Source organism: Phyllostomus hastatus, unplaced genomic scaffold (genome assembly GCF_019186645.2).
Source record: "Phyllostomus hastatus isolate PE091 unplaced genomic scaffold, TTU_PhHast_1.1 phas_contig_402, whole genome shotgun sequence".
NCBI lineage: Eukaryota > Metazoa > Chordata > Mammalia > Chiroptera > Phyllostomidae > Phyllostomus > Phyllostomus hastatus.
Window position 1 is genome coordinate 8,247,835 of NW_025333873.1, and position 24,666 is coordinate 8,272,500.

The window sequence follows — 24,666 nt, forward strand, 5'->3', positions numbered from 1 at the left end:
TCCATGGGAAGAATGAGAGAAATGAGGTGGCGCTGGCCCCGCCTTCCTCTTTCCTTCCAGGAAAAGGAAGCAACATTCAAGGCAGTTAATAATTCACCGGGGATAACACTGAAGATATTTAATTACCTGGGTTAGGAATACAAATCAGGACAGGGGACCTGCCTTAGTGTCCTGATGGGAGACTGGAAGCCGCCTGCTCAGCCAGACACTAACCCTTTAGTTAGATTTACAAGGTCCGGGGCGGGGGGGGTCCCAGGAAGGGGTGCAGACAGGGCTGGTCCTGCCAGTGCGTATGGGCTGTGTCACCATGGCATGCCCGAGGGCTCTAGAGATCCGAGGGGTGGGCCCCTGAGAAAGCTGCTTCCAGCAGGAACAGATTTTCTTGCAGAATTTGGCTTGGGAGGAGAAGGAAGCAGCCCAGGGGCCAGCTGGGTCGAGGCAAGGCCTGACCCTCTACTTCCCTTCTCCAGACAGTGTCACCCTTGGGGCCCCGCCTCTTCCTGATCTGCCTGAAGAAACACACACTGATCTGGGGCACATATACGGTATTCTGTTGGAAAGAAACACTAACCTGGTCATCTTTTATGGCATGAAAACACTCCACCAAACCCTCCCTGACTCCAGTTTTCCTTTATGTTGTGCAGTAGAGAAAGACGATTCCAAACTGACCTACTTTCCCTCCATATTGGGTTAAAAAGACCAGAGGGCTGACTTCAGACAGTGCAGCCTGCCCTCGGAGACACAGCCATGGCTTTCTGTGGACGGAGCCATATAACCCAGCAGGACGCCCTGAGCTCCAGAGGGGCCCTGCCTGCCGCAACGCTGGTGTTCCTCCCCTCAGGCCCTATGAACCTTGGTGAGGATCTACTGTCCATCACGGACACAGAGGGGGAACTGAGACTCAGAAAGGGAGAGCTGCCCAAGGTCAAACAGGTATTATTCTGGAGCAGGGTGCTGACATGGGGATGCAGGAGGCTGCTGGATGGGTGGGGCCCAGGCCAAGTGTCCCGTCTGCCTAGCCCAAGCCCCAGGAATGTTTAACCCGTTTAAAGTGAAACACTGGAGACAGTCCGAGAGGCCACCAGAGGACGGCCTCTCCTCTGCCTGGGGAGGTGGGGTGGGGACGGCACCATCTTTGGTGTCCAGGTCCGTAGGTCATTTGGCACCATGTCTTCTGCCTGTGAGGCTGCAGGCACGGCCAGGCAGTTCTTCCCCTTCTCTCAAGGCCGTTTGCACTACTCCCATAGGCCGCCCATAGGCCCTCCATAGCCTGCCTGTTGAGGGAAACGTGGCCCAGGGCCGCTCAAGGAATCATGAAGGAGGAGGAAACTCCAAGGAGCGCTTTCTCGGATCTGCAGGCCAGGGGAGACCATCTGGAAACGCAGCCGTTTAACTTTTAGCTCAAAGGATGAAGAGAGAAGGATTGTCTTCCATTGAAAGATGCTGAAAATTCATTAAAACAAACAAACGAACGAACAAACAAACAAACAAACAACCCTCCTGAGCACGATCAGATGGTTCAAGTAAGGCCCGGAGTTTCCAGCACGTCGTGAAGTGCCGGCAGGACATCAGTGCACCGGGGAACCCGTGCTGGGGGAGGACGGGCGTAGGAGCCCCATCAGCAGTCGGAGGACAGGCAGGGGTGGCATCCATCCGTTTAATGAATGTCCAGTTACTTCAGGGTGCCGCACAGCCGCCCAAAATCCTCCCGCTGGGAACCTGCAGGTCCAACGCACCTGGAGGAAGCTCCGGGTTCACGCCCAGAGGGCGCTGCAGACTGGCGGCCACAGTCCAGGATCAACTACCTCCCCTCCAGCCCCTCTCCCGGACAGCTCCTCAATGCCCTGGGCCAGGGCGGAAGCGGGTGCACCCGGGTCCCCACTGCTCCGGAGCGGCGGAGCCGAAACGCCGGGAACCCCTACCCGCAGGGCTCGTGGCTCAGGAGACCAGCGAGACTCTAACGGGGAGGTGCGGGAGGGGGCGGGGCCCGGGCTCGGGGTGGGGCGATCGGAGAGGCAGGGCTGGGTGGCTCAGGGGGCGGGGTCCTGGGGGGTGGGGACTGGGGCTGGCCCGGAGACCTGGCGAGCTGGGGGTTGGGGGCTAGTTTTTGCAACGGCTAAGGGCCTGTGGGTTTATTATAAGGCGGAGCTCGGCGGGAGAGGTGCGGGCGGGAGCGGAGCTGAGTCGGAAGGAATCCAGCAGTAGAGAGCGGACTACGGCCGGCGGACCCCACAGCCCTATCCCAGGACAGCCGCACGCGGGGCATCGTCCAAGGGAGTCGAGCGCAGCGCACCCGGAGGTGCCGGCCCCGAGCCCCGAGCAGTCCGCGCAGACCCGACCCGCGCAGCCCGCCGCGCCCCGCCGCCGGTCCGGACAGCATGAGGCGCGCGGCGCTCTGCTTCTGGCTCTGCGCTCTGGCGCTGCGCCTGCAGCCGGTCCTCCCGGTGAGTGCGGCCGGGGCCGGGCTGGGAGGCGGCGGGAAGCCCGGGCTTGCAGACCCGCAGATGCAGACGGCAGCACGTGGAGGGGGAGGGGAACCTCAGACTTAACCTTCTTCCCGCGCTAGCGCCGCGAAGGTGAACCCCGAAACCCGGGATCTAGCCCCAGTTGCCTCCGCCGTCTATGGGCGCCGGGTGGGTCCCGCCGCTCCGGGCTGGGGACTGGGGCGCCCGCAGAATGGAGCCTGCGCCAGGGCCCAGCGTTCAATTATGTAAAACGGCTCCACAGGCGTCCTAGCCCGCCAGCCTGCGGCGGCACCTGGGGTCGCCGGCTCGCACTCCGTCAACCCAGGCATTGCGGTGGCCGGCCCCCCCCCCACCGGTGACCCGGGAGGATGTGGTGACCACAGCCACAACGCCCCTCTCGCAGACCCTAATTCAAACCAGACCCGCCGAGACCGGGCGCCCGGCCGCTTTGGCGGAGGCAAGTTTGGGCGCAGCGGAGCCCGCGCGGGAGCAGGCGGGCGCATTTGCCAAGGAGCCGGGCCGGGCCGGGCCAGCGCGGGGACGCGGGTCGGCGGGCGGAGGTGGGGCCCTCGGGCTCTCCGTCGGCTGTCTGAAGGGAGCTGGGCCGAGCTGGCAGCGGGAGGTTCCGGGAAGTTGGCCCCAGAGCACTGGGGAGCCGCAGGAACCCAACTTCTGGGCTGAAGTTGTGCTGCCCTCGAAGAGGCGCGTGCCCGCGCTGGGACGGCCGGGTGGGCGCGCGGCTTCCACGCGAGTGGACCCGGACTGGCTCTTCCCCTCCCCCGGCCCGGCTTTGTGCTGGAGCCGCGCGTTGGGAGGGCGGGTTCCTCGGCCCGCCCAGTGGAACTGGGGGAGAGAGGGACAAACGTGGAGATCGAGACCGAAGGAGGCTTTTAGGTAGGACTCCGGCATCCACCATTGACGAGGGGTTTGTCCCCTCTAAAGAGGGACCTGGCCGACAAAGAGTATCCCGAGGGTCCCCAGAAAGTGAAGTCCCGCCCTGGCCGCCGGGCCGCTAGCCCGCCTTCCCCAATGGGGGCGCTTTGTTCTCGGCCCCTGTAACCCATTCCTGGGAACCGCCCCGCAGCGCTGGCCCTGTCGTGGGCTGGGACCCGGGCCGCCGCCAGGTGTCAGCGCCGGCTACCGGCTGCCCACGGCCACCCCCCGGCCCCGACACCCGGTGCTGGAGTCCCGAGGTCTCTCCGCCGTGCGGATCGGCCATCCCCTGGGATGGAGAGGGGCTCTTCCCCTTCCGGAAGTGGCCACATCTGGACGGCTCGACTTCCCGGGCTCGGGCATAGGGAGGCACGTGGGCAGGGAAGGAGCGCCGGCCGGGGGTGGGTCCTCCGTTCGGAATGTGGAATCTGGACTAGTGTCTCAGCCACGCCGACTTGTGTTAGCTCGTCCCTCCAGAATAATAGTAACCCCCAGTTATTGGGAGCTGTGGGTATTTTCAAGGGTCTAGCCCAGGTAAGGTATTTTCCAGGAGGATTTGTGACGCTCCCGGACACCCCCACAGCCCCCCCCCCCCGCCCCCAGCGCGCTTCTCAGGTGACTGTTGTGCTTGGAAGCATTTGGAAGTCCAGGAGAGGGTCCTGATGCCTCTGCCATTGCTGATGGGTTGGACTGCATGTGGGGTGTCCTATTTGGGGAGCCATGAGGACAGATAGGGTTTCTGAGCAGGGTCTTGAGTGCAGTTCTGGATTTCAGATGGAAGAATTTGGCGTCTGTATTCTCCTTTGCTCTTTGGGGCTGTGGCTTCTGTGGGACTCAGCTTGGGCCTTGAATCATAGTTTAATATCCTGGAGAAGAGAGTGGAGGTGCTTGGCTCCCTTCCCTCGCCCACCTGGCCTCACCTGGCTGCTCCCCTCTCTCCAGGCCCAAGATGGGGCCTCGGCGGGGATGCTGAGGTGGGGTTCTCCACCTGTTTTTCATCAGCCTGTTTTCACCAGAATCGGGAGGAGTGGTGGTTTCTTTTTTTTTTAATTAAAAAAAATTTACAACCTTACCTGAGGATATGTTTAATTGAGTTTTAGAGAGAGAGGGAGAGAGAAACATCAATATGAGAGAGAAACATCAATTGGCTACCTTCCACACATGCCCCAACCAGGGGTCACCCCAAAGCTTTCTGGTGTACGGGACTACACTCCGACCAGCGGAGCCGCCCTGCCAGGGCAGAAGCAGTGGCTGCTTTGACTGGCTTGGGTGAGGCTGGCGGGCCTGTGAGCCCGGACCCCTGTGAGCTGTGGGCAGGGGCGGGCAGATGGGATTTTCGATTCTCTGTGGACCACATTTCTCAGTGTTCTTTTGTGTTGGGCAGGGGCAGATGCCCCAGCATGGGACGTTTTTCCTCTCGCCTAGAAACTTTGACACATGATGGAGACAAGGCCCAGGAGCCTACTGAGTCTCAAGGGGTAAGGAAGGAGGGAGGGGGGCTCCTTAGAGCTGAGGTGGTGGGAGGGCTTCCTGGGGGTTGAGCTGAGCCTTAAAGTACTAAGCTTTGGGGTAGGCTCTGGCTTGGAGCTCAGGTGTTCTTTCTTCTTCTTTTTTTTTTTTTAAATAAAGTTTAGTTTCTTTTCTCTTTCCCAGCCCTGCCCTCTCCCTCTCCAGATTTGATTTTAAAGTGGAGATACAAAGTGCCATAAAATGCCTTCACAGAGCTCCCCACGGGCGATGTCCTCGGGTCACACAGATCTGTGTCTCTGAGGGTTCACCTTGGTCCCGGGGGAAGCAGGTCAGAGCTCCGCTGGGGAGTGGTGAGGTGCGGTGTGGTCCCTGGGCACCTGACCTCGAACGGGCAAGGGAAGGCTGCTAGGGCGGCAGGCTGCTCAAAAGACCACTCCCGAGGGAAAAGAACAGGTTTGTCTAAAAAGGTCTGTGTGTGTGTGTGTGTGTTTTCTGTGGTCTTTTGTTTTTGCCACGCAAGGAAAATAGCTTGTTCTGAAATAGTTATTTGCTGTTTCTCTCTCTTCTCTTTCTTGAAAGGCATAAAATTCCTTTTTGCCTTAATTATGGGGGCTAGTAGAGACATTTCCCCACCGCCTGGCCAAGTGGGTGGGGGGCGGGGGCGGCGCGCACTGCTCCGCCGGGACTCAGCGCCTTCCAGAGCTGATGTCACTCCTGGCTTCAGCTCCACGGGGAGGGTGGAGCTGGTTTAAGTCTCTACCTGTGGCTCATGGTGGGTTCCAATAAAACCTCATTAACCCAGATTGGTGGGGAGGGGAAGGGATGGGAAAGGAGAGTGGCCTGGAAAGAATTAGTGAGAAGCTTGGGCTGTGGAGTATTTTATAGAGGAATCTTTTCTGTTGCAGCAGAATTAGGGATGCTGGAAGCCCTTGGGAATGAAGCACACAGAGTTTTTCAGGGAGCTAAGAACCCACATCACCCTCTTAGGGCAGGGCTCTCTGAAATATTTATTGCCCTTCCTGTACGGACAGAGGAACACTCACCGTAACCGACTCCGGATGCCAGCGTCCTCACCGTTGTCAGCGTGTTCGGCGACCATATGCCTCTGGGTTTATTGAGCTCCCCGGTGTACTTTGCCCCTGTGCCCAGTGCCCCCAGGGTGCTCCATTCTGAATTCTGATTTGTTTAGGTTTTTTTTTTTTTTTCCTTTCCTTCGTCCATCCCTGTCTGGTAGCAGCCAAACGTGACATGGGTGTGCCTGAGTGTAGTTAGCCGCTTTTCGGTTTGGTTTTAAACGGCAGTTTTTTCCACTCTTTTTTTTAAAGAGTTTATTCATTTATTTAATTTAGAGAAAGGGGAAAGGAGGAGAAAGAGAGGAAGAGAGACATCGATGTGCAAGAGAAATACTGATCAGTTGCCTCTTGCACGCCCCTCACTGGGGACCTGGCCCCGCCGCTCAGGCATGTGCCCTGACTGGGAATTGAACTGACAACCTTTTGGTTCACAGGCTGGCGCTCAGTCCACTGAGCCACACCAGCCAGGGCTCACTTTTCTCCATCCTGAGAAACGAATCAGACGTGGTGGAATGATGTCTGAGACAGGAGGTTTCAGCTCTGAGGGGGGTCTCCCCTGTGATCAGTGTTCCTGGTCTGTGACGTGTGGATCTCGTTTCTTCTCGGGCTTCAGCTGGGACCTCAGCGGGGTCCCTTCTGGGACCCAAGAGTGACAGAGAGGCTGTCAAGGGTGTTTCCCTTGTGGGCTCCCCAGTGAACAGACATGAATGGCCTCTGGGTGGGAGCACCTGAGGACCCCGTGTTCCTCCGCCTGGTGCCAGTTGTGACTTGCTGATGACAGAGAACCTGGACCCAGGGAGGCTAACCCGCTGTAAGTTCTGATGGGCAAGGCCTCGTTTTTGGCTTGGGTCCTGTCTCTGTGCCCCATGCTGTTTGGCAGGCCAGATACAGCTGGAGGTCAAGCAGAGCCCCAGGACTGAGTCTCAGCTTGGCCACTGATTTAGCCCGTAATCTCGGGCGAGTCAGTTCACTTCCAAATCTCGAGGTCCTGTGCAGAGCAGGTAACGTACCTGTTTTTGCTGTCCTCATTCTGTCACTTGCATATGCATGTCGTAACGAACGGGTGAACGTGCCAGAGGAAAGTTAGCTGTCGTAATTAGAGCTACTCTTAACTGAGTGCCTGCCATTAAGGGCTCAGTGCTTTTCCTACCTTTTTTTAATCTTTGCCCCAAACGTCTACGGTCGATAGCTTCGTAGCATCGCCCCGTTTCGTGGATGTGGCCTGTCAGCTGGGCCGCTCCAAGGGGCAGAACCGGGGTGTGCGTGTGCACGAGGGCGCGTGAGGATGTGCGTGGCGTGAAAGCACTGATGGACTGTCGCATCTTCCCCATGAGGCCTGGCCTGCGGGGCTGGCTGAACCCTGCAGGGCCCTCGGGGGTGTCTGCCATTCCACCCTGAAGAACCGTGTGTGTGTGTGTGTGTGTGTGTGTGTGTGTGTGTGTTTTGAATGGAGGGGTCGTTGGGGTGAGCTGAGCAGGCCTGAACAGTCCTTGTAGGCAAACCCAGGATTTAAGCAACATCTTGGGCTTTGGCCAGGTTCGTCTGATGGCCACTTAGGGGTAGGCAAGTGCTCATCCCGGGGAGTTTAGGTCAGGAACCAGTGGGACCCGTGAGAGCAGGTAGGGGAGTGTGCGCCTGGGGCCCAGTGCGGGGGGCGGTGGGGGGCATGTGTTGGAATGGCTCCCTCGGTCTTGCTGGCACGCCGTGTCTTTCAGCTCGGGCATGGTGGGGAGCGGACATTTGCAGCGTTAGTTGATTCTCTTTTAAGCCTGGGAGCCAGGTGCCATGGCACAGAGCTGAGTTACCAGGACCCAGGACTCCTGGCCCCCATGCTGGGTCCCTTCCAATGCCCCCCCCCCCCACAGTTCCAGGTCCTGCTGCGGGAGCAGCCACGTGAGAATTGGTCCATAAATGATTTCTAGTCCCAGAACCCTGGTAGTGTTACAGAACGAGCTACTTCCTGAGTCCCTCCTCCTCCTCAACAACCAACTTTGGAGTCTCTGGTTGAGAGCCCCCTCCCTCCCAGGGCCTGCCGAAGTGTGCCGAGAGAGAAGGAACGGGATGGGGATTCAGGGAGTCTGGAAAGAGGGCTTTTGGCTCAGGATCCCGCACCCTGGACCGGGTTCAGCGCGGTCTCATACCCCTTCCAGCTGTTCCAGCAGCGGTTGGGCTTTGGGTGGGAGCGTGCGTTCTGGACCTCTCTGAGCGGGCCACGAGCACCCCTGCAGTGCCGAGGGTGTGTGGCCCGCATCCCTCCCTTGATACAGGAGGCTTGTCTGGGGCACAGGCTGTAGAGCGTGAGGCTACAGAGGCAAGACGTGGTGCTTGGGGTCACTTCGGCAACTGCACCTTCCAGCTCTGGGTGACCGGGGAACCCTCCCCATGGTCCCAGGAAAGGCTAGCTGCACCTGTGTGGTGTGACCTCCTCGGTCTGTCCTCCGGAAGCTTGTGCTGGGCGGGGAGTTGGCACTAAAAGTCCCGCTGCAGTCCCAGGCCCCAGGCTGGGGGCTCCAGAGCCAGGGTGGCGTGGGGTGGCCTCAGCCTCCTCTGGAAAGGGTCCCGCTGCCTGTCAAGCTGTGCAGGTTTGGGGACCGAAAGTGTTCGGGGGCAGGCCTGTCGGGGGAGAACAGTGCAGCAGGCAGCCCCCGGGCTGGGGGGCCGCTGGGCCAGGGAGGGAGGCTGCTGGCAGGACCTTCTCACGGACCCAGCCGTCTGCCCAGTCATGCTTCCTGTTGACTCAGGAGGTTTCCCAGTGCGCACCCCGCCTGCCTCTGGAGCCCCCCGAGGGTCTCTTCCCTCCTGGCATTTATGGCTGGCCGTTTATGGCTGGCTGCGTGGGCTGCCTAATTACACGTGGGGGCTGCTCTTCCTTCGGCCTTCGGCCCTGGGAAAATGCTCCCCAGTGAGTCACCTGGGGGTTGCAGCCCCAAGAGAGTTTCTTGTGTGTGTGTGCACGTGTGTGTACATGTAGGGGTGGGGGTGGGGGTCTGGTCCACAGCACAGGCTGCGGCGATGGCTGCCCTTGGGCTTCCCTGCTGGTAGGCTGCAGTCGAAGTTTTAGGGGAACCTGGTCGTCACCTGTCTGCAACTTCCTCCTCAGGACGTGGTCTTCCTCTTTCCCTCCCTTTCTGACTGTCTTTTCCATTTCCAACTGCAACTCTGTCCCTGGCTTTAGAAGTTGGCGGAAGATACTCCTACTGAGAAGGGCAGCCAGGACAGGCACCCGACTTCCAAGTCCCGGTGTGGCCCCTGGCTGTGCGGCTGGGGCAGGTCCTTGCTGTTCTGGGCCTCAGTTCCCCATCTGCTGCGGGGGGGCCTCCCTTCCCTTCTTCAGCTCTGACAGCCGTGTGGTTGCAGGGAGACCTTGTTCTGGGAAGGGAGAAGGTGTCCCCGGGGGATGTGGGGTGGGCTCACTGTTCCTAGTGGGAGGGGGGGTGCCCTGGCTCCTGGAGGGGTCGTCTGTAGGGGTGGAATGAGGGCAAGCTGCTTGGAGGAGGTGAACTCAGAGCTCAGCGCGGGAGCCAGAGGTGGACGGAGGCCCCTGGGCGAGGGCAGGCTGGGGTGGGGGCGGGCGATATTTTCCGCACACACCCAGGCATCCTGGCCACCTGCCCCAGGTCCGCTCATTAGCAGGCATGGAAGCCACGTCGGGCAGGTTGGGGCAGTGGGGAAGGTGCATGTGTTCATTGCTCCACTCCTCAGCTGAGTCACGGTGCCAGGTCCTCCCCGAGACCTACCCAACCAGCCCTGGCCAGGAGCGCACCGTGTGCGGGCCACGGGTGGGGGCGGCACATGAGGCAGACTGTGGCTCGGAGGCCTCATGTCCAGCCCTGACCCTCCTCCCTGCTGAGTGGCTTGGTGCATGGGCCTCTTTCGGCCTCAGTCAACCCATCTGTGACATGGGGGGAGCAGCCCGAGAGGCCAAAGAGAGGTCATGCATTTGGGCGTTCGTCAGGTCTCCAGGCGCCACAGGACCGGTGGGAGCCTGGGCAGGGCCTGCCTCCACCCCTGCTGCCCCGGCACAGCTCTGCCTCAGGGGCGTGACCCCTGCCTGGCTGGACCAGATCTGAAAGCCCCGTGCAGATGTGGACGGGTCCTCGCCTGGTCCTGGGGTGCATGTAAGAGGGGGTGGCCATGACAAGGACCAGACAGGAGGGTCAGTCTGGGCAGACAGACCTGAGGGGCGGTGATGGCTGAAGGTCATTCATATTCAGCCTGAGCAAAAGGGCTCCTCCTGGAGTCCCAGAGCAGTTTCAGATCAGGAGCTCAGGTTGTGAGGCAGAGAGCGTTTTCTGGCCGTGGGAAGTCTTGTGGGGGTCGGGGGGATGTTCCCCAGTGGAGACAGCAGGGGCAGCAGAGGTGCCAGCCCTGTGCTGGGGGACTGCTCTTGGGTGCCATTGATCTCCAGGGGTGTTGAGAGCCACAATGGTGTTGAATTCACCGTCTTTCCTACTTGGGGCTACCGGCACTTGCTGTGGCTCTGTTGGCCTTTGCTGGGTACCCTCTGGGCCCTCAGTGGGGGGATAGGACATGGGGACATGGGAGGGGACTTCTGGAGGGCTGAGGTGAGCTCATCCATCCCTGGCCCCCATCCATGCTGGGCCCCAGGAGGCGTCCGGAGGGCGTGAGGACTTGGATAGCTGTTTCCACGCCACCTCGATGGCCTCGGATGCCCAGGACTCTCTGCCTGGCCTGCTTGGGGACTCGACTATAACGGCCCCATGGCAGGGGCGCAGGGCCAGCACTGGCTCTTCTCGCCGGAGCTCCTTAGCACCACCGCGGCCCAGGACAGTACTTGAGGCCTTGGTGTCCCGTCTCCAGGGAGTGTCCCAGGCGGACGTGCGGTCCTGTTGGGGCTTGCAGCGCCCCAGGCTGCGGGGTGTTTGAGGAGCCTCTGACGTCACTCCAGCTTCTCCCAGGGAGGACCGCTGGGGTGCGGCACTGCTGTCCTGACCACATCTCCTGGTCTCCTGGATGGGCGTGTGGAGGGGCCGGGCAGCAAGACCTGCTGTGCTGGGGGCCAGGCCAGGAGGCAGGGCCCACTCGGGCTGAGCAAAGGCCCTGCCCCCACCTCCTCTTCCCATCATTCCCAGGCACTCCAGCGGGCCGGGCTGGGGGGGTGAGCCTGGGTGCAGTGTCCCTGGGACAGGCCTGGTTGTTACAAAGTCCTGGGGAGGTGCAGCCAGGACGCCAGCGCCGAGGTCTCTGTGGTGAGTCTGAAGCACTGGCTGAGGCATCCTGGGCTCTGGGAATTAATTGTGCGAGGAGCAGAGAGCCCCCAGCCTATGCCCTTTCCCCTCTGCCCCCTGTGGAACAGGGTCATTCTGCTAGACCCCCATCTAGGGTTTGCCTGCTGTTGGGGTACGCACTGGGGTCCTGAAGCCTTGGGCTGGGCAGGCAGGACGGGACCCCGGACGGGCTGGCCGGCTGGCCTTGGTCAGTCCCACCCGGGGCTGGAGCGGAGCAGCGGGGTGCCATGTGGGAGGCTCAGGAGCGTGGGGGGCTCGGAGTCTGGCCCACGCAGATCGCTGCCCGCTCCGGCACTTCCTCCCTGTGGAACCCGGCACGGTTCTTCGTCTGCCTCGAAGCCTCGGTCTCCTCATCTGTGAACTGGGTCTTCCATGTCCTGCCTCAGAGGGCTTTGGAAAAGACCCCGTGAGATGATGTGGTGGCAGGATGTGGGGCCCTTCCTTCCTGGGCCTGGAGCAGCCGGTCCGTGGGAGCTTTGGGGCCGACTCCGCCTGGAGAGCCCTCGGGGAGGGCCCTGGCGGCCTGTGGGGGCCGGGGCAGAGGAGCCGTCAGACCGGGCCCGGGCCTGCAGGCCCTCGAGTCAACGGCCGGCCGGTCTTACCCTCGAGTGCTGACGTCATAGGGCCGGCCAACGCGGCTTTTGCCCCTTCTCAGAAACTCGAGCCTCCCCCGGCAGGCAGACTTTGCTCACCTCCGCCTGACCTCTGCCAGGGCCTGGCGCCTGACCCAGGCAGGTGTGGGCTGGGCCGGCCGGCCGTGGGAGGAGGCCCGCCGAACCCGGACACCGGGGCACCTGGGTGGGGGCTCAGGTGAGCCGGGAACTGCACAGACTGAGGGTTGCCCCACCCCAAGGGCCCTCCTTTCTTCTGCACCCCCAAAAATTCTGCCTTCTGTCACTCAGGCCAGAAAGTACCAGCTCCCCTCTGCCGTGGGCCCCCCCGCCCAAGGACACTCTGCCCTTCCCGTGTCTGTCCGGGCTTCCAGCAGCCTCAGTGTGTTGGCTGGCCCGAGCTCTGCTCGGTCCCAGGGGCCGGCGCCCAGACCAGCCCACTGCTCCACGTGCGGGAGAGGAAAGGCCACGTGCTCCGTGCCTCTAGGCTGGAGCAAAGGGAACTCTGTCTTTCTTGCGAATGGTGTTGGCCGGCCACCACCACACTCTTGACACAGGTGACAACATGTGTTCTTGGCGTCTCTCAGTGTCCCTTGTGCCGTCCTTTCTCCTCTCCCACACTCCAACTCCCCCCTAGCGCCCCAGGACCGAAGGAGCCCCGCCCCCTGGAGAGCGGGCATCTGCCCTGCTGTGCTCTGTGCCCCTGAGCCTTCCCAGAGGCGGTTTTGTTTTAAAGGGGACACTCCGCCCCTGCAGGGACGCTGACAGCGGAGACAGGTGATGGAGCGCGCACAGAGGGGGCCCTGGCTGGCTGCAGGTGGGGCAGGAGCAGCACGTTTTCGGGTGAAACTGAAGAACACTTTGGCCAGAGCAGGGGGACGAGGTCTGTACAAGCCCATGGGCCAGAGGCGACAGGCCCTCCCAGCCTGGAGGAGTCTGGGGGTTAATCCGCTAGAAAGCGGGTCCAGGGGCCCTCATGGGGGGTGGTCTGGGGGATCCTGCGCTGAGCTGCTGGCCTCAGCTGTCCTGTTAGGACAGCCGGGGCTGGGGAGGGACGAGGCTCTGGCGGCCTTAGCGATATCTCTGGCCCTGTGGGCTGCCAGCTACCGTGCCCAGAGTCCCTTTGATTTGGGACATCTCCAGCAGTCTGCCTGGGCCGTAACTCCCTTCAGGAAGCTGCAAGCACTGGGATCAGGGTCCTCCCCACCCCAGGTGGCAGTCTGCTGTAGCTGTGGCATCCTGCTGCCTCTCCAGGGCAGGGCTGGATTCCCCTGCCACCCACCTGGCACTGGGAGCCCCCTGGGCAGCCCGAGTCAGGGTCTCCTCCAGGGCCACCCGGTAAGTGGAGGACAGAGCCCAGGCTATGACCAGGTCTTCCCGGTACTTGGTCTGGTCACTTTCCCCTGCCATTCCCGTCTGGCTGCCAGGGCCGCACCGGCCGGGCAGCCTTGCTCCCACCGAGCGGAATCCTTTCCAACCAGGCCCAGGTGCTGGCAGGTGGGGGAAAGCAGAGGAACTGGTCTTCCAGCTCCTGGCCCGACACCCAGCCCTCTCAGCTGGGCCTGTTGGGAGACAAGTCCCTGCACGTGGGCTGCGGGCCGCGCCGCTCTGCGCAGGGTGGGTCGGGGTGCTGGTGGCGGCTCTGACCCGGTTTGGGCATCAGGGCTGGCGCCGGGGGTCAGGATCCCCTCTCGACACCTCCCTGGGCTCTTGGGCTACCCCAAGTGGGCAACGCGGGGCAGGGGAAAGGCCTGTGCGACCTTGACTTTGGGTTTCCCACCCATAAAGCCCGGCGCTCGGTGCCATGAGAAATGTCAGTACAGGTGCTGCCCTGCACGCCTGCCCTGCCCTGGAGTCCCCCAGAGCTTCGAGGTCTGTCCCCAGGTGCCAGTGTGGGGACTTCAGAGGACGGGTTGTGTGTGGGGGGGGAGGGCAGGACAGGTGCCCAGGAGGTCCCAGTGGAAGTGCTGATGGGGATGTTGGGGCCTCTTCGGTGCCCTAATGGAAGCACATCCTCAGGAAGAAGGTGGAACCCTACTTGCCGGGTCCCCAGGCCCCTCCCCGCCGGGGCCGGTCCATCGCCCTCCTCTGCAGGCCCCAGCTTGACTTGGTTCTCGGTGCAGAGACACGGAGCTGATAAATCGCTGTGCCCGTGAAGCCGGAAATGCCGATGCCGCCCCGGGGCACGGTGGGGCCCTCCCTCCTGGGAGTGTCGGCAGGGGCTGGGTTTCAGGGTCTGGGGGCCAAAGCCGGACATCTGTGCCTCCCCAGTAGCCTATGCTTGCCTCCCCGGTAGGTCCTAAATTGGGAAAGAAAGCTGGGGAGAGGAAGTGGTTGATTGACGCACTACTAGCTGGATACCCTGGGCAGGAGAGGGCCCCATATCGTCCTGGGCCCTGGGCTGTGAGCCTGTCGCAGCACGACTGCCACCAGCTCACCACCCACACCATGGTGGCCTCTGCTCCCAGAGCCCAGCCCAGCCCAGCCCAGCCCAGCGTCAGAGCCCAGGGGAGTTTGCGGTCCTCCAGCTAAGGTGGGAAGCAGGTCCAGAAAGACAGGCGGAGAGCTGCCAGGCTACCCAGCAAGGGGCCTCCCCCTGGGGCAGCCACCTGGTGAGCGCTCTGCCCCTGCTGACGTCCCTGGCTCCGTTCCCTTCCCAGAGACCCTTGCTTCCCTCCCCAGCCCTGTCCGGGCTCCACCTGCCCCTCCGATAGCTCCTGTTGTTTTTCGGCTGGTCACTGCTTCAGACCAGGGGGCTGGCGGCCAGCTGCCTGGAACACCTGAGAGGGGGAGAGGAGGAGGAAGAAGAGGAGGCAGACATGGCGGTGGTATTCAGCCCCTGCCAGGCATCAGGACCGATGCTTTTTACGTTTGTTTCCTGTTTCTTGAACTGGTGAGAGTAGGGGTCCGTGCCTGTGGGGTTCAGGAGTCCCCCACCTTCATGGTGAGGGCAGTTATGGCTGACAGACACCTAAACCCTCTTTTCCCCTGGGTGCTGCCACACTGCTGAGCCCCCAGTGCTGCCCCAGTTAGTGACGCGGGCCGAGTGGGGTCTTATCCTCCGGGCCAGCCGGGGGCCTCGAGGCCCTGCCCCAGCGTCTCCTGCAGGGTGGTGGCTCTCTGTGCCCTGGGCTCCCTGGCTCCCCTTTCCGGAAGCTTGCCGGAGTGGGGCACATGGCTGAGGGTCCTGGGAGCTCACCAGGGCCGAGACCAGACCACTGCCCTTACCTGCTTTTCTCCCCAAAGCCCCTAGACGGTCATCCCCCAAGTCCTGAATTTGAAGATCAGTTAAATAGCGAACGGTAGTGTAGTTTTAGCACGTGTCGCTGGGAAACAGCATGCTCCTCTGAACCCGGTAATGCCTTTCGAGGACCTGTGTTTTATCCATCCCTCAAGTCAAGCAGCAGGTGACATGTGAGTGGCTCAGGGTGTGGCTGGAAATCACAGGTCTTGGGGCTGTTGATACGGCCTTGGCGGGAGGGAGCGGGTAGGGGGAGCGGTGAGCCCGGAGTTAGAAGCTCCTTACTTGAGCTCCTCTGAGCTCCCCACTTGGTGTGCCGCCTCGTGACCCTACCCAGGAGTTTCTAAGCCCAAGGTGCTTTGGAGGGAGACACAGCCCCGGGTCTCCTCAGCTGGCCAGGGCAAGGGCCCTACTCAGGTGACGGTTCCCCAGGAGGGTGGCCCTCTCTGTGGCCAGTGTGGGCTGAAGGCTGCCTCTTGCAGCTTCTCTGCCAGCCTTTAGCCGCAGACTCTCACCTTGCTCCTGGGAATGGCTGGCAGCTGAGTGATGACGACCCAGCCCCTGGTGGCCTCGACCCCATGCTTGTCCACGCCACCCCCTCTCCACCTCAGGAATAGGGGCTGGCACCTTTGTCCCCCCCTGGCTGGGGCACAGATCAGGAATTCTGACTCAGTGGCGCTCTCAGGGGCCTCTTGTGTTGAGAAGTTAGTTCTAGATGAATTTCTTTTAAAACAGAAGGGCCCGCCAGGGAAGGTGGTTCCTGGGGGCTGGGGAGAGGGAGAGAGATGGCAGGTGAGGGGAGCAGGCGATCTCCGGGAGACTGCAGACACTCGTTGCCACTGTCCAGTAGCCTTGGGCAAGTCCCCGACCCTGTCTGTCCCCTCTTTCCTTATCCGAGGGAGGCGTTAACCTCAGCCTTTCCTGTCTCACCTGTAGGAACAAAAGGGGGGAGCAGGTGGGAAGTGTCCAGTGTCGGAGAAGGCCTCCCTCCTTTCACGTTCTTTCCTGCTCCCAGCAGCCTTGGGTGTGGCCAAGAGACCAGTGCGGCTGAGGCTGAGACGGAGGTGGGCTGGCTCTCACGCTCCCCACCCCCCAGCCTCCACGTGTCTGCCCCCTGACCCCAAAGCCCCACCGGAGCCAAACCTGGCCTTGCCCTCTTAGTAGGGTGGGCTTCCCCTGTGCTGAGGGTGGGGAGCGGATCGGTCCTTCCTTTGAGCAAACTGAACGTGTGGAAAGTTTAGCTCTTCATTTACCACGAGGGTTTGGATGTGTTGTATGAAAAGCTGATTTTCAAGCGGGCTGTGAACCAAAGTGTTGCAGGTTCGATTCCCAGCCAGGGTACATGCCTGGGTTGCAGGCCATAACCCCCAGCAACTGCACACTGATGTTTCTCTCTCTCTCTCTCTATCTCCCTCCCTTCCTTCTCTAAAAATAAATAAATAAAATCTTAGAAAGAAAGAAAAAAAGAAAGAAAGAAAGAAAACTAGTTTAAAAAAAGAAAAGAAAAGAAAAGCTGATTTTCCTGGGATTTGGAGAGGTTAAAAAGGGTTCCATTAAAGACACGGGCTTGGCTTGCCTTTCCCATCCCTGGCAGGTTCCAAGCTGGGCCATCCTGTCCCCGAGCGGCCCCACGGCATGGCCAGTGGTCTCTCAGAAGGACCAGGGTCAGAGGCCGTGCTGAGCAGAGCCCAGCGTGAGGCCACGCGCCAGCCCTCAGCCCAGCAGGACGGCTGAACAAACCCTGAAGTGGCACCCCGAACCCCAACCGGCTGGCCCTGGTGATCCGGATCCGAGTTCAAACTCAGCAGTTTCTGCTAATGCCCTCCCCAGGGAGCAGGCTGAGGTCATCATGGGCGGCTCAGGTGCAGCGGATTTAGGAGGTCACCGAGGCCCATCCCGTCCGCAGAGTGGGGACCCAGCCCTGGAGGGAGAGGCCGCCCCGAGGCCTGGGAGCTGGTTTCAGGGGAGAAAGTGTTTGCCTAAGAGCTTGCTGTGTAAACAAGATCCACAGAGGGATAAGCTGAGCCGAGCTGAGGAGACAAATTGTTTTCAGGGACAGGGCAGATCCAAAAAATCTTATCTAGTCATGAGAGAGGCCCCGCTCTTGGGAAATTGCTAACCTGTTGGGGCTCCTCTATGTAGGTGAGAGGCTGGGCCTGCCTGGCACCGGCTGGGCCGCGGCACTGCCTGCACGGGCGCCGTGGAGCAGGGCCTGGCCCGTGGACTTCGGCTTCCGGGGAAGGTTCGGTGCCCTCTGCGGCGCTGTGGAGGCTGCCCTGGCTGGGGCCCTGCCCCTGCTCCGCGTCCAGCTCTCTCTGCGAGGGGAGAGTGGGTGTGTGGGGACCGGGGCTCACCCCCAGAGTCTGCCTGGGGGACAGGGAGGGTGAGCAGTCTGCCCTGGCCCCAGACGCGGCACTGTGCTGGGCCTCAGGGGGGTGGGGTCCCCTCCGCATCTGCCCTGTGGGTTGTGGTCTTTGTTCCTGAAGGTGGCAGACTGGGGGAGGCTGGGGCTTCCGGGAGGCAGGGCAGGCATTTGAAGCATCGCTGGGGGGTGTGGCCCGGGGTGCGGGTGGAGGTCAGGGGCCGTGTGTGGTGTGGGTGGGCCGCGGCAGCTCAGACAGATCCTCCTGAGGCCAAAGCCCCTTTCCTGGGAGGACCTGGGGGGAGGTGCAGTTCGGGTTTGCACTTCCAAAGAAAGCTCTGCGGTATGTCTAGCCATGCCGTTTCTGCACAGGCCCGAAGCAGCCCCCGCCTGGTCCAGCTCACCGGGCCGCAGGGCCTGTCTGTGCTGCACTGCACTGCCCCACTTGGGAGTGAGGCCCACTCGGGAGTGAGGCCCCGTGGCCTGTGGCCAGGACCTGGCGAGGCCTCCCCGGCTGAGGAGGCCTGTTGCCTGCAGCCCAGCCTCGGGCGGGGCCTGCCTCCTGACAAGTCTGTGCAGAGCCTCCGGGGAACCAGCTCCCTCCTGCCCCCTCTTCTCCAGGAACTTCACCACCTCCACCTCACCTCTTCCCAGACAGGCCCAGGGACCCCCTCCCCATGCCGAGTGGCTCTTGCTCCCCAAGTTCGGCAGCCACCACAGTTACTGGGGTGCTTCCGCGGGCTGGGCCCAGCGAGGTCCTTCAGAGCAGAGCCTGACTGAAATTTCCTGCCAACCCTGGAACATAGGTGGGATTATCGCCCCATTTCACAGGCCAGGAGACCGAGGCCATAGGAGGGTTAGTAACGTCCCCAGGGCTACTCAGTTGGTAAGGGGCAGAGGTCAGGGGTTCTCTAATGCCGATTGGGCTCCTGATATTGGGGCCCTCTCAAGATGGGCTGAATTACAGGGTTCTTTGGGTCAAAGTCTTGTCGGTGAACAGGATGCGCATGGCTACCTGTCCCACCATCTGTCCCGGAGCAAGCATTTCTGCACGTGCCCACCATTGGGTGTATGGTAGATCCCGCCTCCTTCCAGCCCCGTGGCCCCCGGCCTAACCCGTGCGGCCCCTAGCTCTCGAACACTGGCCCCGCCCCTCTGGGCCAGGTGGCCGTATCCCGGGGGTGGCTGTTTGCACGCAGGGCCTGTCCCAGGCCCACGGCCCCACGGCCGGCGCCTCCTTGGGGCAGGGCCCCTTCTAGGCTGGCTTCGACCCCATCCTCCCTGCGGACGCAGCAGCAGGCCGGCCATGGGGGGCGTGGCGGTGACACCCGCCTCCACAAGGAGGGCTCTGCCACGCCCACTCCCGCCGCTCCCCTCCCCACTCCAGGCCCTCAGTTTGCACGCCTCGGGGCCCAGCGCACCTGGAGGCTACCTGTCTGGAGCCAGGGCGCTGCGGCTCTTGAGAACCCTGACCTTAGACCTTGATGCTCCCGGGTCACTGGGCCAGTAGGTCCCATGGGAGCTTTAAGCAAACAGAGCTGCTTGGGGCGAGGGTCCTGTCCCCTCTTGTATGTTTCTTCACCGCCAGCCCCTGACACAGGGCTGTGTTGTTGTGGTCTGTGGGGCTGTGGGGGGGGGGGGGGAGACAAAGAGCTGAGAGCCCTGAGCAACCCACAAAAGCTTCTTTCCTGTGCTGGGGGCAGATGGGGACCCCAGAGTGGCAGAACCCTGGCTAGCCTCCGCTCACGCCCTTCTCTGACCCTTTTCCAGCAAATCCTGGCAACGAACGTGCCACCCGAAGATCAGGATGGCTCCGGGGACGACTCTGACAACTTCTCTGGCTCGGGCGCAGGTGAGCTAGGTGCCAGGAAAAGGCTGGAACACACACGGGTGTGGAGTGGCTGCCGTGGGTCCCAGGGGGCCCCGAGGCCACCTGCTGTGGACGCACTTGGGCTCCCACCCTCCTCTTCACTCACAGCCTTTGGAAGCCTGTTTGACTTCTCTAAGCCTCTGTTGCCTCATCTGTAAAATGGGACTATCTCGACTTCATGAGTTTGTTGGGAAGTAGCGGTGAGGCAGCATAGAGCCTGGGGGGCTGCCTGTCTTTATACATGGTCCTTTGTCATCCCCATTTCCCTGTTCCCTGGGGAAATGAAGTCCCTGAGCTAGAGGTGGTCTGGGTGGCCTCCCAGAGGAGGTGCTTTTGAGCCGGACCCCAGAAGAAGGCTGCGGCTGTCCGTAAGGAAAGTGGCCTAAGCAGGGGCCCAGGAACCAGGTGCGAGGACCTGGGTCTCAGTTCTGTAGGAGCCTGGGCCCTTCTGGGGAGAGAGCAGGTGTGACAGGGAGGGGCCCAGATAGGTGTGTGCACCAGTGATAAGGTGTTCGGGTCCCTGAGGGTACCCCTAGCCAGGGAGCGGGTTTCAGCCATTGTAGGAGAGGTTTCTTCCCAGACGGCCCTCGTGCCTTTGGCTCCAGAGAAAAACATAGCTCTCTTTGCTTGTTTTCCACAGTCCAGTTTAGCTCCAGCTAGCCTCACCCTGGGGGCAGAGCCTGTCACAGGAGGAGAAGTTCGCTCTGCTAGCCTGGGAACGGGGGTCACGGGTCCTCACAGCCTGCGTGTGGCTGGTCTGGAAGGTCTGAGGTCTCCCCCATCCCAACAAACGCTGCTTCTGGCCCTGCAGGTGCCCTGCCAGACATCCTCTTGTCCCAGCGGACCCCCACCACCTGGAAGGACCTGGGGCTCCTGACGGTCATGCCCACAGCTCCAGAGCCCACGGACATCGGTCCCGTCACTGCCTCCACCTCCATCCTGACAACCATTGAAGGGGAGGAGGAGGGAGACGCCGTGTTCCTGGCCAAGGTGGAGCCTGACTTGACCGCCCAGAAGACCACCCTCCCACCCAGTGAGACCACGCCACACCCAACCACCCACCGGGTGTCGACCACAAGAGCCACCACTGCCCAGGCACCTGTCACCTCCCACCTCCACCGAGACATGCAGCCTGACCACTTTAAGACTTCAGCTCCCGAAGGAGCTGGCCAGCTCGACACTCACACACCCAGCCTGGAGGACACTGGTCCTTCTGCCACTGAGCGAGCTGCTGAGGATGAAACTGTCACCCACCTGTCCATGGGAGAGGGCTCTGGGGAGCAGGTACGTGTCTGCTCGCTGCAGTCCTCTGCGTTTCCCAGGACGGCGGGCGGCCAGTGGGCTTGGCGGCCCCTGTTGACAGGTTGAGCACGGTGCCTCGGGGCGGGGGGCGGGGAAGGTTGACTGGCACCCCCAGCACCCTGTGCCCTTGAGCATGCCCTGTTCCCCACCACGGAGACAGGGTCATGAGGTCCCACCTTCCCTTGGCCAGGGCTGACCCCCAGGTGGGACAGACGAAAGCAGTGAGGCCAGAGCGAGAGGGTCCTTCAAGAGCACCAGGAGTGGGCCCCCCACACTTGGGCGGGGCTCCCACTGCAGGTGTGAAGTTTCACCATTGCATGTTTACCTTCCGGGGGCATGGTAGTTTCACCCCGGACACTGAAGTGAGCCTATTGATTTTCACATGAACACGCGTGCTTCAGACCACTTGACATATCTCCACCGCAGTCCAGCCAGGGCCCAGCGTGACGTGCTGAGCGGGGCCCGGCTTGGGGGTCCAGAGGTCCGGCTTTGGGGGGGACCGAGCTGGTAGCAGCTCTGACCCTGGAGGCCTGATCTGCTTCTGGGTTTGGAAACGGGCCCGGGTGCTGCCGCTGCGGTGGCCGACCCCACACTGACCCTGACCCTGTCCCTGCCCTCTTGCAGGACTTCACCTTTGACGTGTCCAGGGAGATCACAGCTGGGTCTGTTCTGGAGGTCGACCAGCGGAACGAGCCCGCCCCGGACCCCGGGGCCTCCCAGGGCCTCCTGGACAGGAAGGAAGTGCTGGGAGGTGAGTTTTCTCTCGGGGGGTGGGGGGGGCACCCCGCTGCTTTCGGGGCGGAGGGCTGTCGGTAGCCCTGGCGTGGGCCCCCTCGGGGGCTGGTTGCCCGGGGGAGCAGCCAAACCGAGCCAGCCTTTGTCTGCCCGCCCAGGGGTCATCGCCGGAGGCCTGGTGGGGCTCATCTTCGCTGTGTGCCTGGTGGGCTTCATGCTGTACCGAATGAAGAAGAAGGACGAGGGCAGCTACTCCTTGGAGGAGCCGAAGCAAGCCAACGGCGGGGCCTACCAGAAACCCAGCAAGCAGGAGGAGTTCTACGCCTGACGGGAGCGGGGGCCCCCCCACCCCGCCCCCTGCCACTCGCTAGGCCCCCACCTGCCTCTTCCGTGAAGAACTGCAGGCCCCGTGCTGCGCCCCCCGACACTCCCAGCCCCTCCAGGCCGCTCCCCGCAGAGTCCTGGGGCAGGCTGGGGGGCTCGCCTCTGCTTCTTTGACTGCTTCCCGGAGACCGGGGCGCGAGGGCTTCCCGCATCCGACCTTTCTACCGCAGCCAGCACCCGGCATCTCGCCATTCTGACTCAGTTTCTCCGCCCTGGAACCACTGCTTTGGACCTGGCCGGCTCGCTGGGGCCGGGAGATGCCGGGGCTGGCACGTTGGTGGCACTTCCTGGCAGAGACCGGCGGTCTCGGGGGCGCGGACGGCTGAGTGGCAGGGAGAGGCGTTCAGGGCTCCGCCCGAGTCCACTTTGTTCTGTGGGGAGGTCTAATTTAGATATCAACTTGTTTTTGCACATGTTTCCTCTAGTTTCTTTGTTCATAGCCCAGTAGACTTTATTACTTTTGAGGTAAGTTAAGTTGATTTGGTTAATCCCCCATCTTGCTCCCCTAATCGACGGTCAGGATGCAGCATCAGGGTTAAGAAGACTTTTGTTTTTTTGAACTAGGAGAACCAAATCCGGAAGCCAACATAGTGTTTGTGTTGTCTCCTGAGTTTGTCACTCACGTGTGCAACAGGGTATGGGATGTCTGGGTGGCCCCGGTGGCGGGCCGGCCGGTCTCAGCCGCCATGGGCAGGCAGTTCTTTCGAGCTGGCGTGCCTGGGTCCGTGAACTTGGGGCCAGGGCCGGGGCTGCTGCGACGTGGAGGAGCCCACGTGAGAACGGAGTTCTGGAACCTCAGGCTGGGGACAGAGATGACTGTGGGGTGAGAGGTGGCAGTGGGCCCAGAGGACCTCCCACAGACCAAGTTCCTCCTTTGACACCATCCCTGGAGACCCTTTCTCCTGGCAGGTGGCGAGAGGGGGGTCCCGGGCACACCTGGCACCGAGCGGCTCCCCAAAAGGACCAGGCTCACCTTCGATGAGCTCCTGTGGCCCTGCCCGGGCCTGGAATCAGGAATGTTCCAAAGAGTGATAGTCTTTTGCTTTTGGCAAAACTCTACTTAATCCAATGGGTTTTTCCCTGTACAGTAGCTTCTTCAAATGTAATAAACTTTAATATAAAGTAGTCACGTGAACTCTGCTGCCTTTGCTTCTCTGCCGGCCGAGTGGATGTGACCAGCCTTCTGTCTGAACACAGCGATACTGGGAAACGTGGAGCTGGGGCCTTCCTCATTCCCGCGGGGAGGGACTCTGGGGCCAGAGTCTCACTGGTTGGTTGGTTTTTTGCCTCTGCTAATGGTCTTCGGCAGGTCGGCAGGTTCAGCCAAGGTCGTGCAAGTCCTGATGCCAATGTCTCTGTCGCCAAGCTCAAAGCACCATCTCCCGAACGGTTAGCGAAGCTGTGAGGCCCCAGCACAGCCTGGCCTGGGGCCGCGGGCCCACGGAGGCCAGAGCCAAGGCCGGCCTCTCAGACACCTTTGCAGGAGCAGACGCCCCCCACCCAGGGCCTTCTGGGAACTCCTGTCCTTATTTAATTTGACAGCTTTCCAGCTTTTCTGTTGGCCACTCCGAGAGGGGGGGACATCTGTGACTCAGAGAGACACACCGCCAACATGAAGGGAACCTGTGCCCCGTGTTCAATGCTGGGACTTTCTGCCCGGAACGGATGACTGGACGTGACTCGGGGGTGGGGAAGGGGTCTGTGACCGTGCTCGTCTCTGCTGGCCCCTGGGACGGTGCCGAGCCTGTGGCCGGGCCCGTGCGTGTCACTCGAATAAACGGTACTTGTCATTCTGGGCTGCGGTGGTGGTTGTGTGTCTTCGTGGCCTGGCGATGTCCTTCCCTGTCGTGTGGGGGGTGGCCTGGCTGTGGGCCATGTGGAGCACCTGTCCCTCTGCTGCAAGGGAAGCCGTGGCCACCTCCGCCCTCCCGCCCCCTCCCCGTGTCAGCCCTCCCCGTCGTCCCTCCCCCCAGGCTCTGCCTCGCCCCATCCTTCCTGGCCGGTCCCTTCCCCGAGCACACCAGGCCCCCTCCCGACTCAAGTGTGCTGGTCCTTCCATTTGCTCACGGTCCTGGGACTCCTGAAAACTCACCAGCAGACTGTCGGAAGTGCCGAAGGTCAGGACAAATTGCCTGCACATCAGGGAAAAGCTGCAGCGGGGATGGCGGGAGGTTCTGCACACTGCAGGGGCCCCAGTGTTCCTGGGACACCTGGTGCCCCCCCCCCTGCCCCCCCCGCGCCAACTCAGCCTCTTGCAGGCTGTGGCCCCCACCCGGCCCCTCAGCTGTCCCGTCAGGGCAGGTCTCCCCACCTGCGGCCTTTGGCACTTGACCTGAAGTCTAGCCCTGGGTGCAGGCCAACCCCTGATGCCAGCCCCCAGGTGTGTCCCCGTGCACTGCAGGTGGGTGGGGGGGCAGGGCCTGCAGCTCCGGGCAGCTGGAGGCTGGGACGAAATCCTCAGGTCATTCCACAAACACTGAACACACCAAGTGCTTGTTTTCTGCTGGTCCCTGGGCCGGTTGGTGAGGGCACAACTGTGGAAGAGGCCACCTGGATTTACTGAATGCTCTTACTGAGCTTAAGCATAGGCCAGGCCCTGCCAGACAGCGTACCTGGGCCATTTTGCTCACCGCCGAAAAGATAGCACTATGGTTAACGATCCCGCTTTACAGACAGGCCGAGGGGCAGAGAGGAAGGGTCTTCCCCGAGATCGTGTGCCGGTGAGCCGTGACCTGGGGTTTGCACGAGGGCAGCCTGGCCCCTGCGGCCACAATGGGCCACGCACACACTGAGGGTGGCGCTAGACTGGGGAGATTGTCCATTCTACCAGCAGTTTCCCCAACCCCAGCCTTTGGGGCCACCTGCTTCCGTCACATCCCGACAGGTTAAGCTGCACCCCAGTCCCACCCTGTTCTCTCTGCTGGGTCCTCCCTCCCCGCTTCCTGCTCCTCCTGGGTCACACCCAGGCCCT

General features: G+C 61.9%; 1 protein-coding gene across 1 annotated transcript; it reads left to right on the plus strand.

Annotated features, from left to right (window-relative positions):
* The first annotated feature begins 2,093 nt into the window (after positions 1 to 2,093).
* On the plus strand, positions 2,094 to 23,491 carry SDC1 (syndecan 1). The gene is made up of 5 exons (XM_045844580.1): positions 2,094 to 2,444; positions 19,175 to 19,256; positions 20,086 to 20,558; positions 21,201 to 21,327; positions 21,470 to 23,491. The coding sequence occupies exons 1-5, from the start codon at positions 2,379 to 2,381 to the stop codon at positions 21,637 to 21,639; spliced, it is 918 nt and encodes a 305-aa protein (XP_045700536.1). The 5' UTR covers positions 2,094 to 2,378; the 3' UTR covers positions 21,640 to 23,491.
* Positions 23,492 to 24,666: the final 1,175 nt, after the last annotated feature.

What these genes read in the sequence shown, in the direction of transcription:
- SDC1 (XM_045844580.1), top strand. Translation starts at nt 2,379, where the DNA reads ATGAGGCGCGCGGCGCTCTGCTTCTGGCTCTGCGCTCTGGCGCTGCGC. An exon ending in GCCTGCAGCCGGTCCTCCCG is followed by an intron (nt 2,445 to 19,174) that starts GTGAGTGCGGCC and finishes ACCCTTTTCCAG; the next exon opens with CAAATCCTGGCAACGAACGT. An exon ending in CTTCTCTGGCTCGGGCGCAG is followed by an intron (nt 19,257 to 20,085) that starts GTGAGCTAGGTG and finishes CTGGCCCTGCAG; the next exon opens with GTGCCCTGCCAGACATCCTC.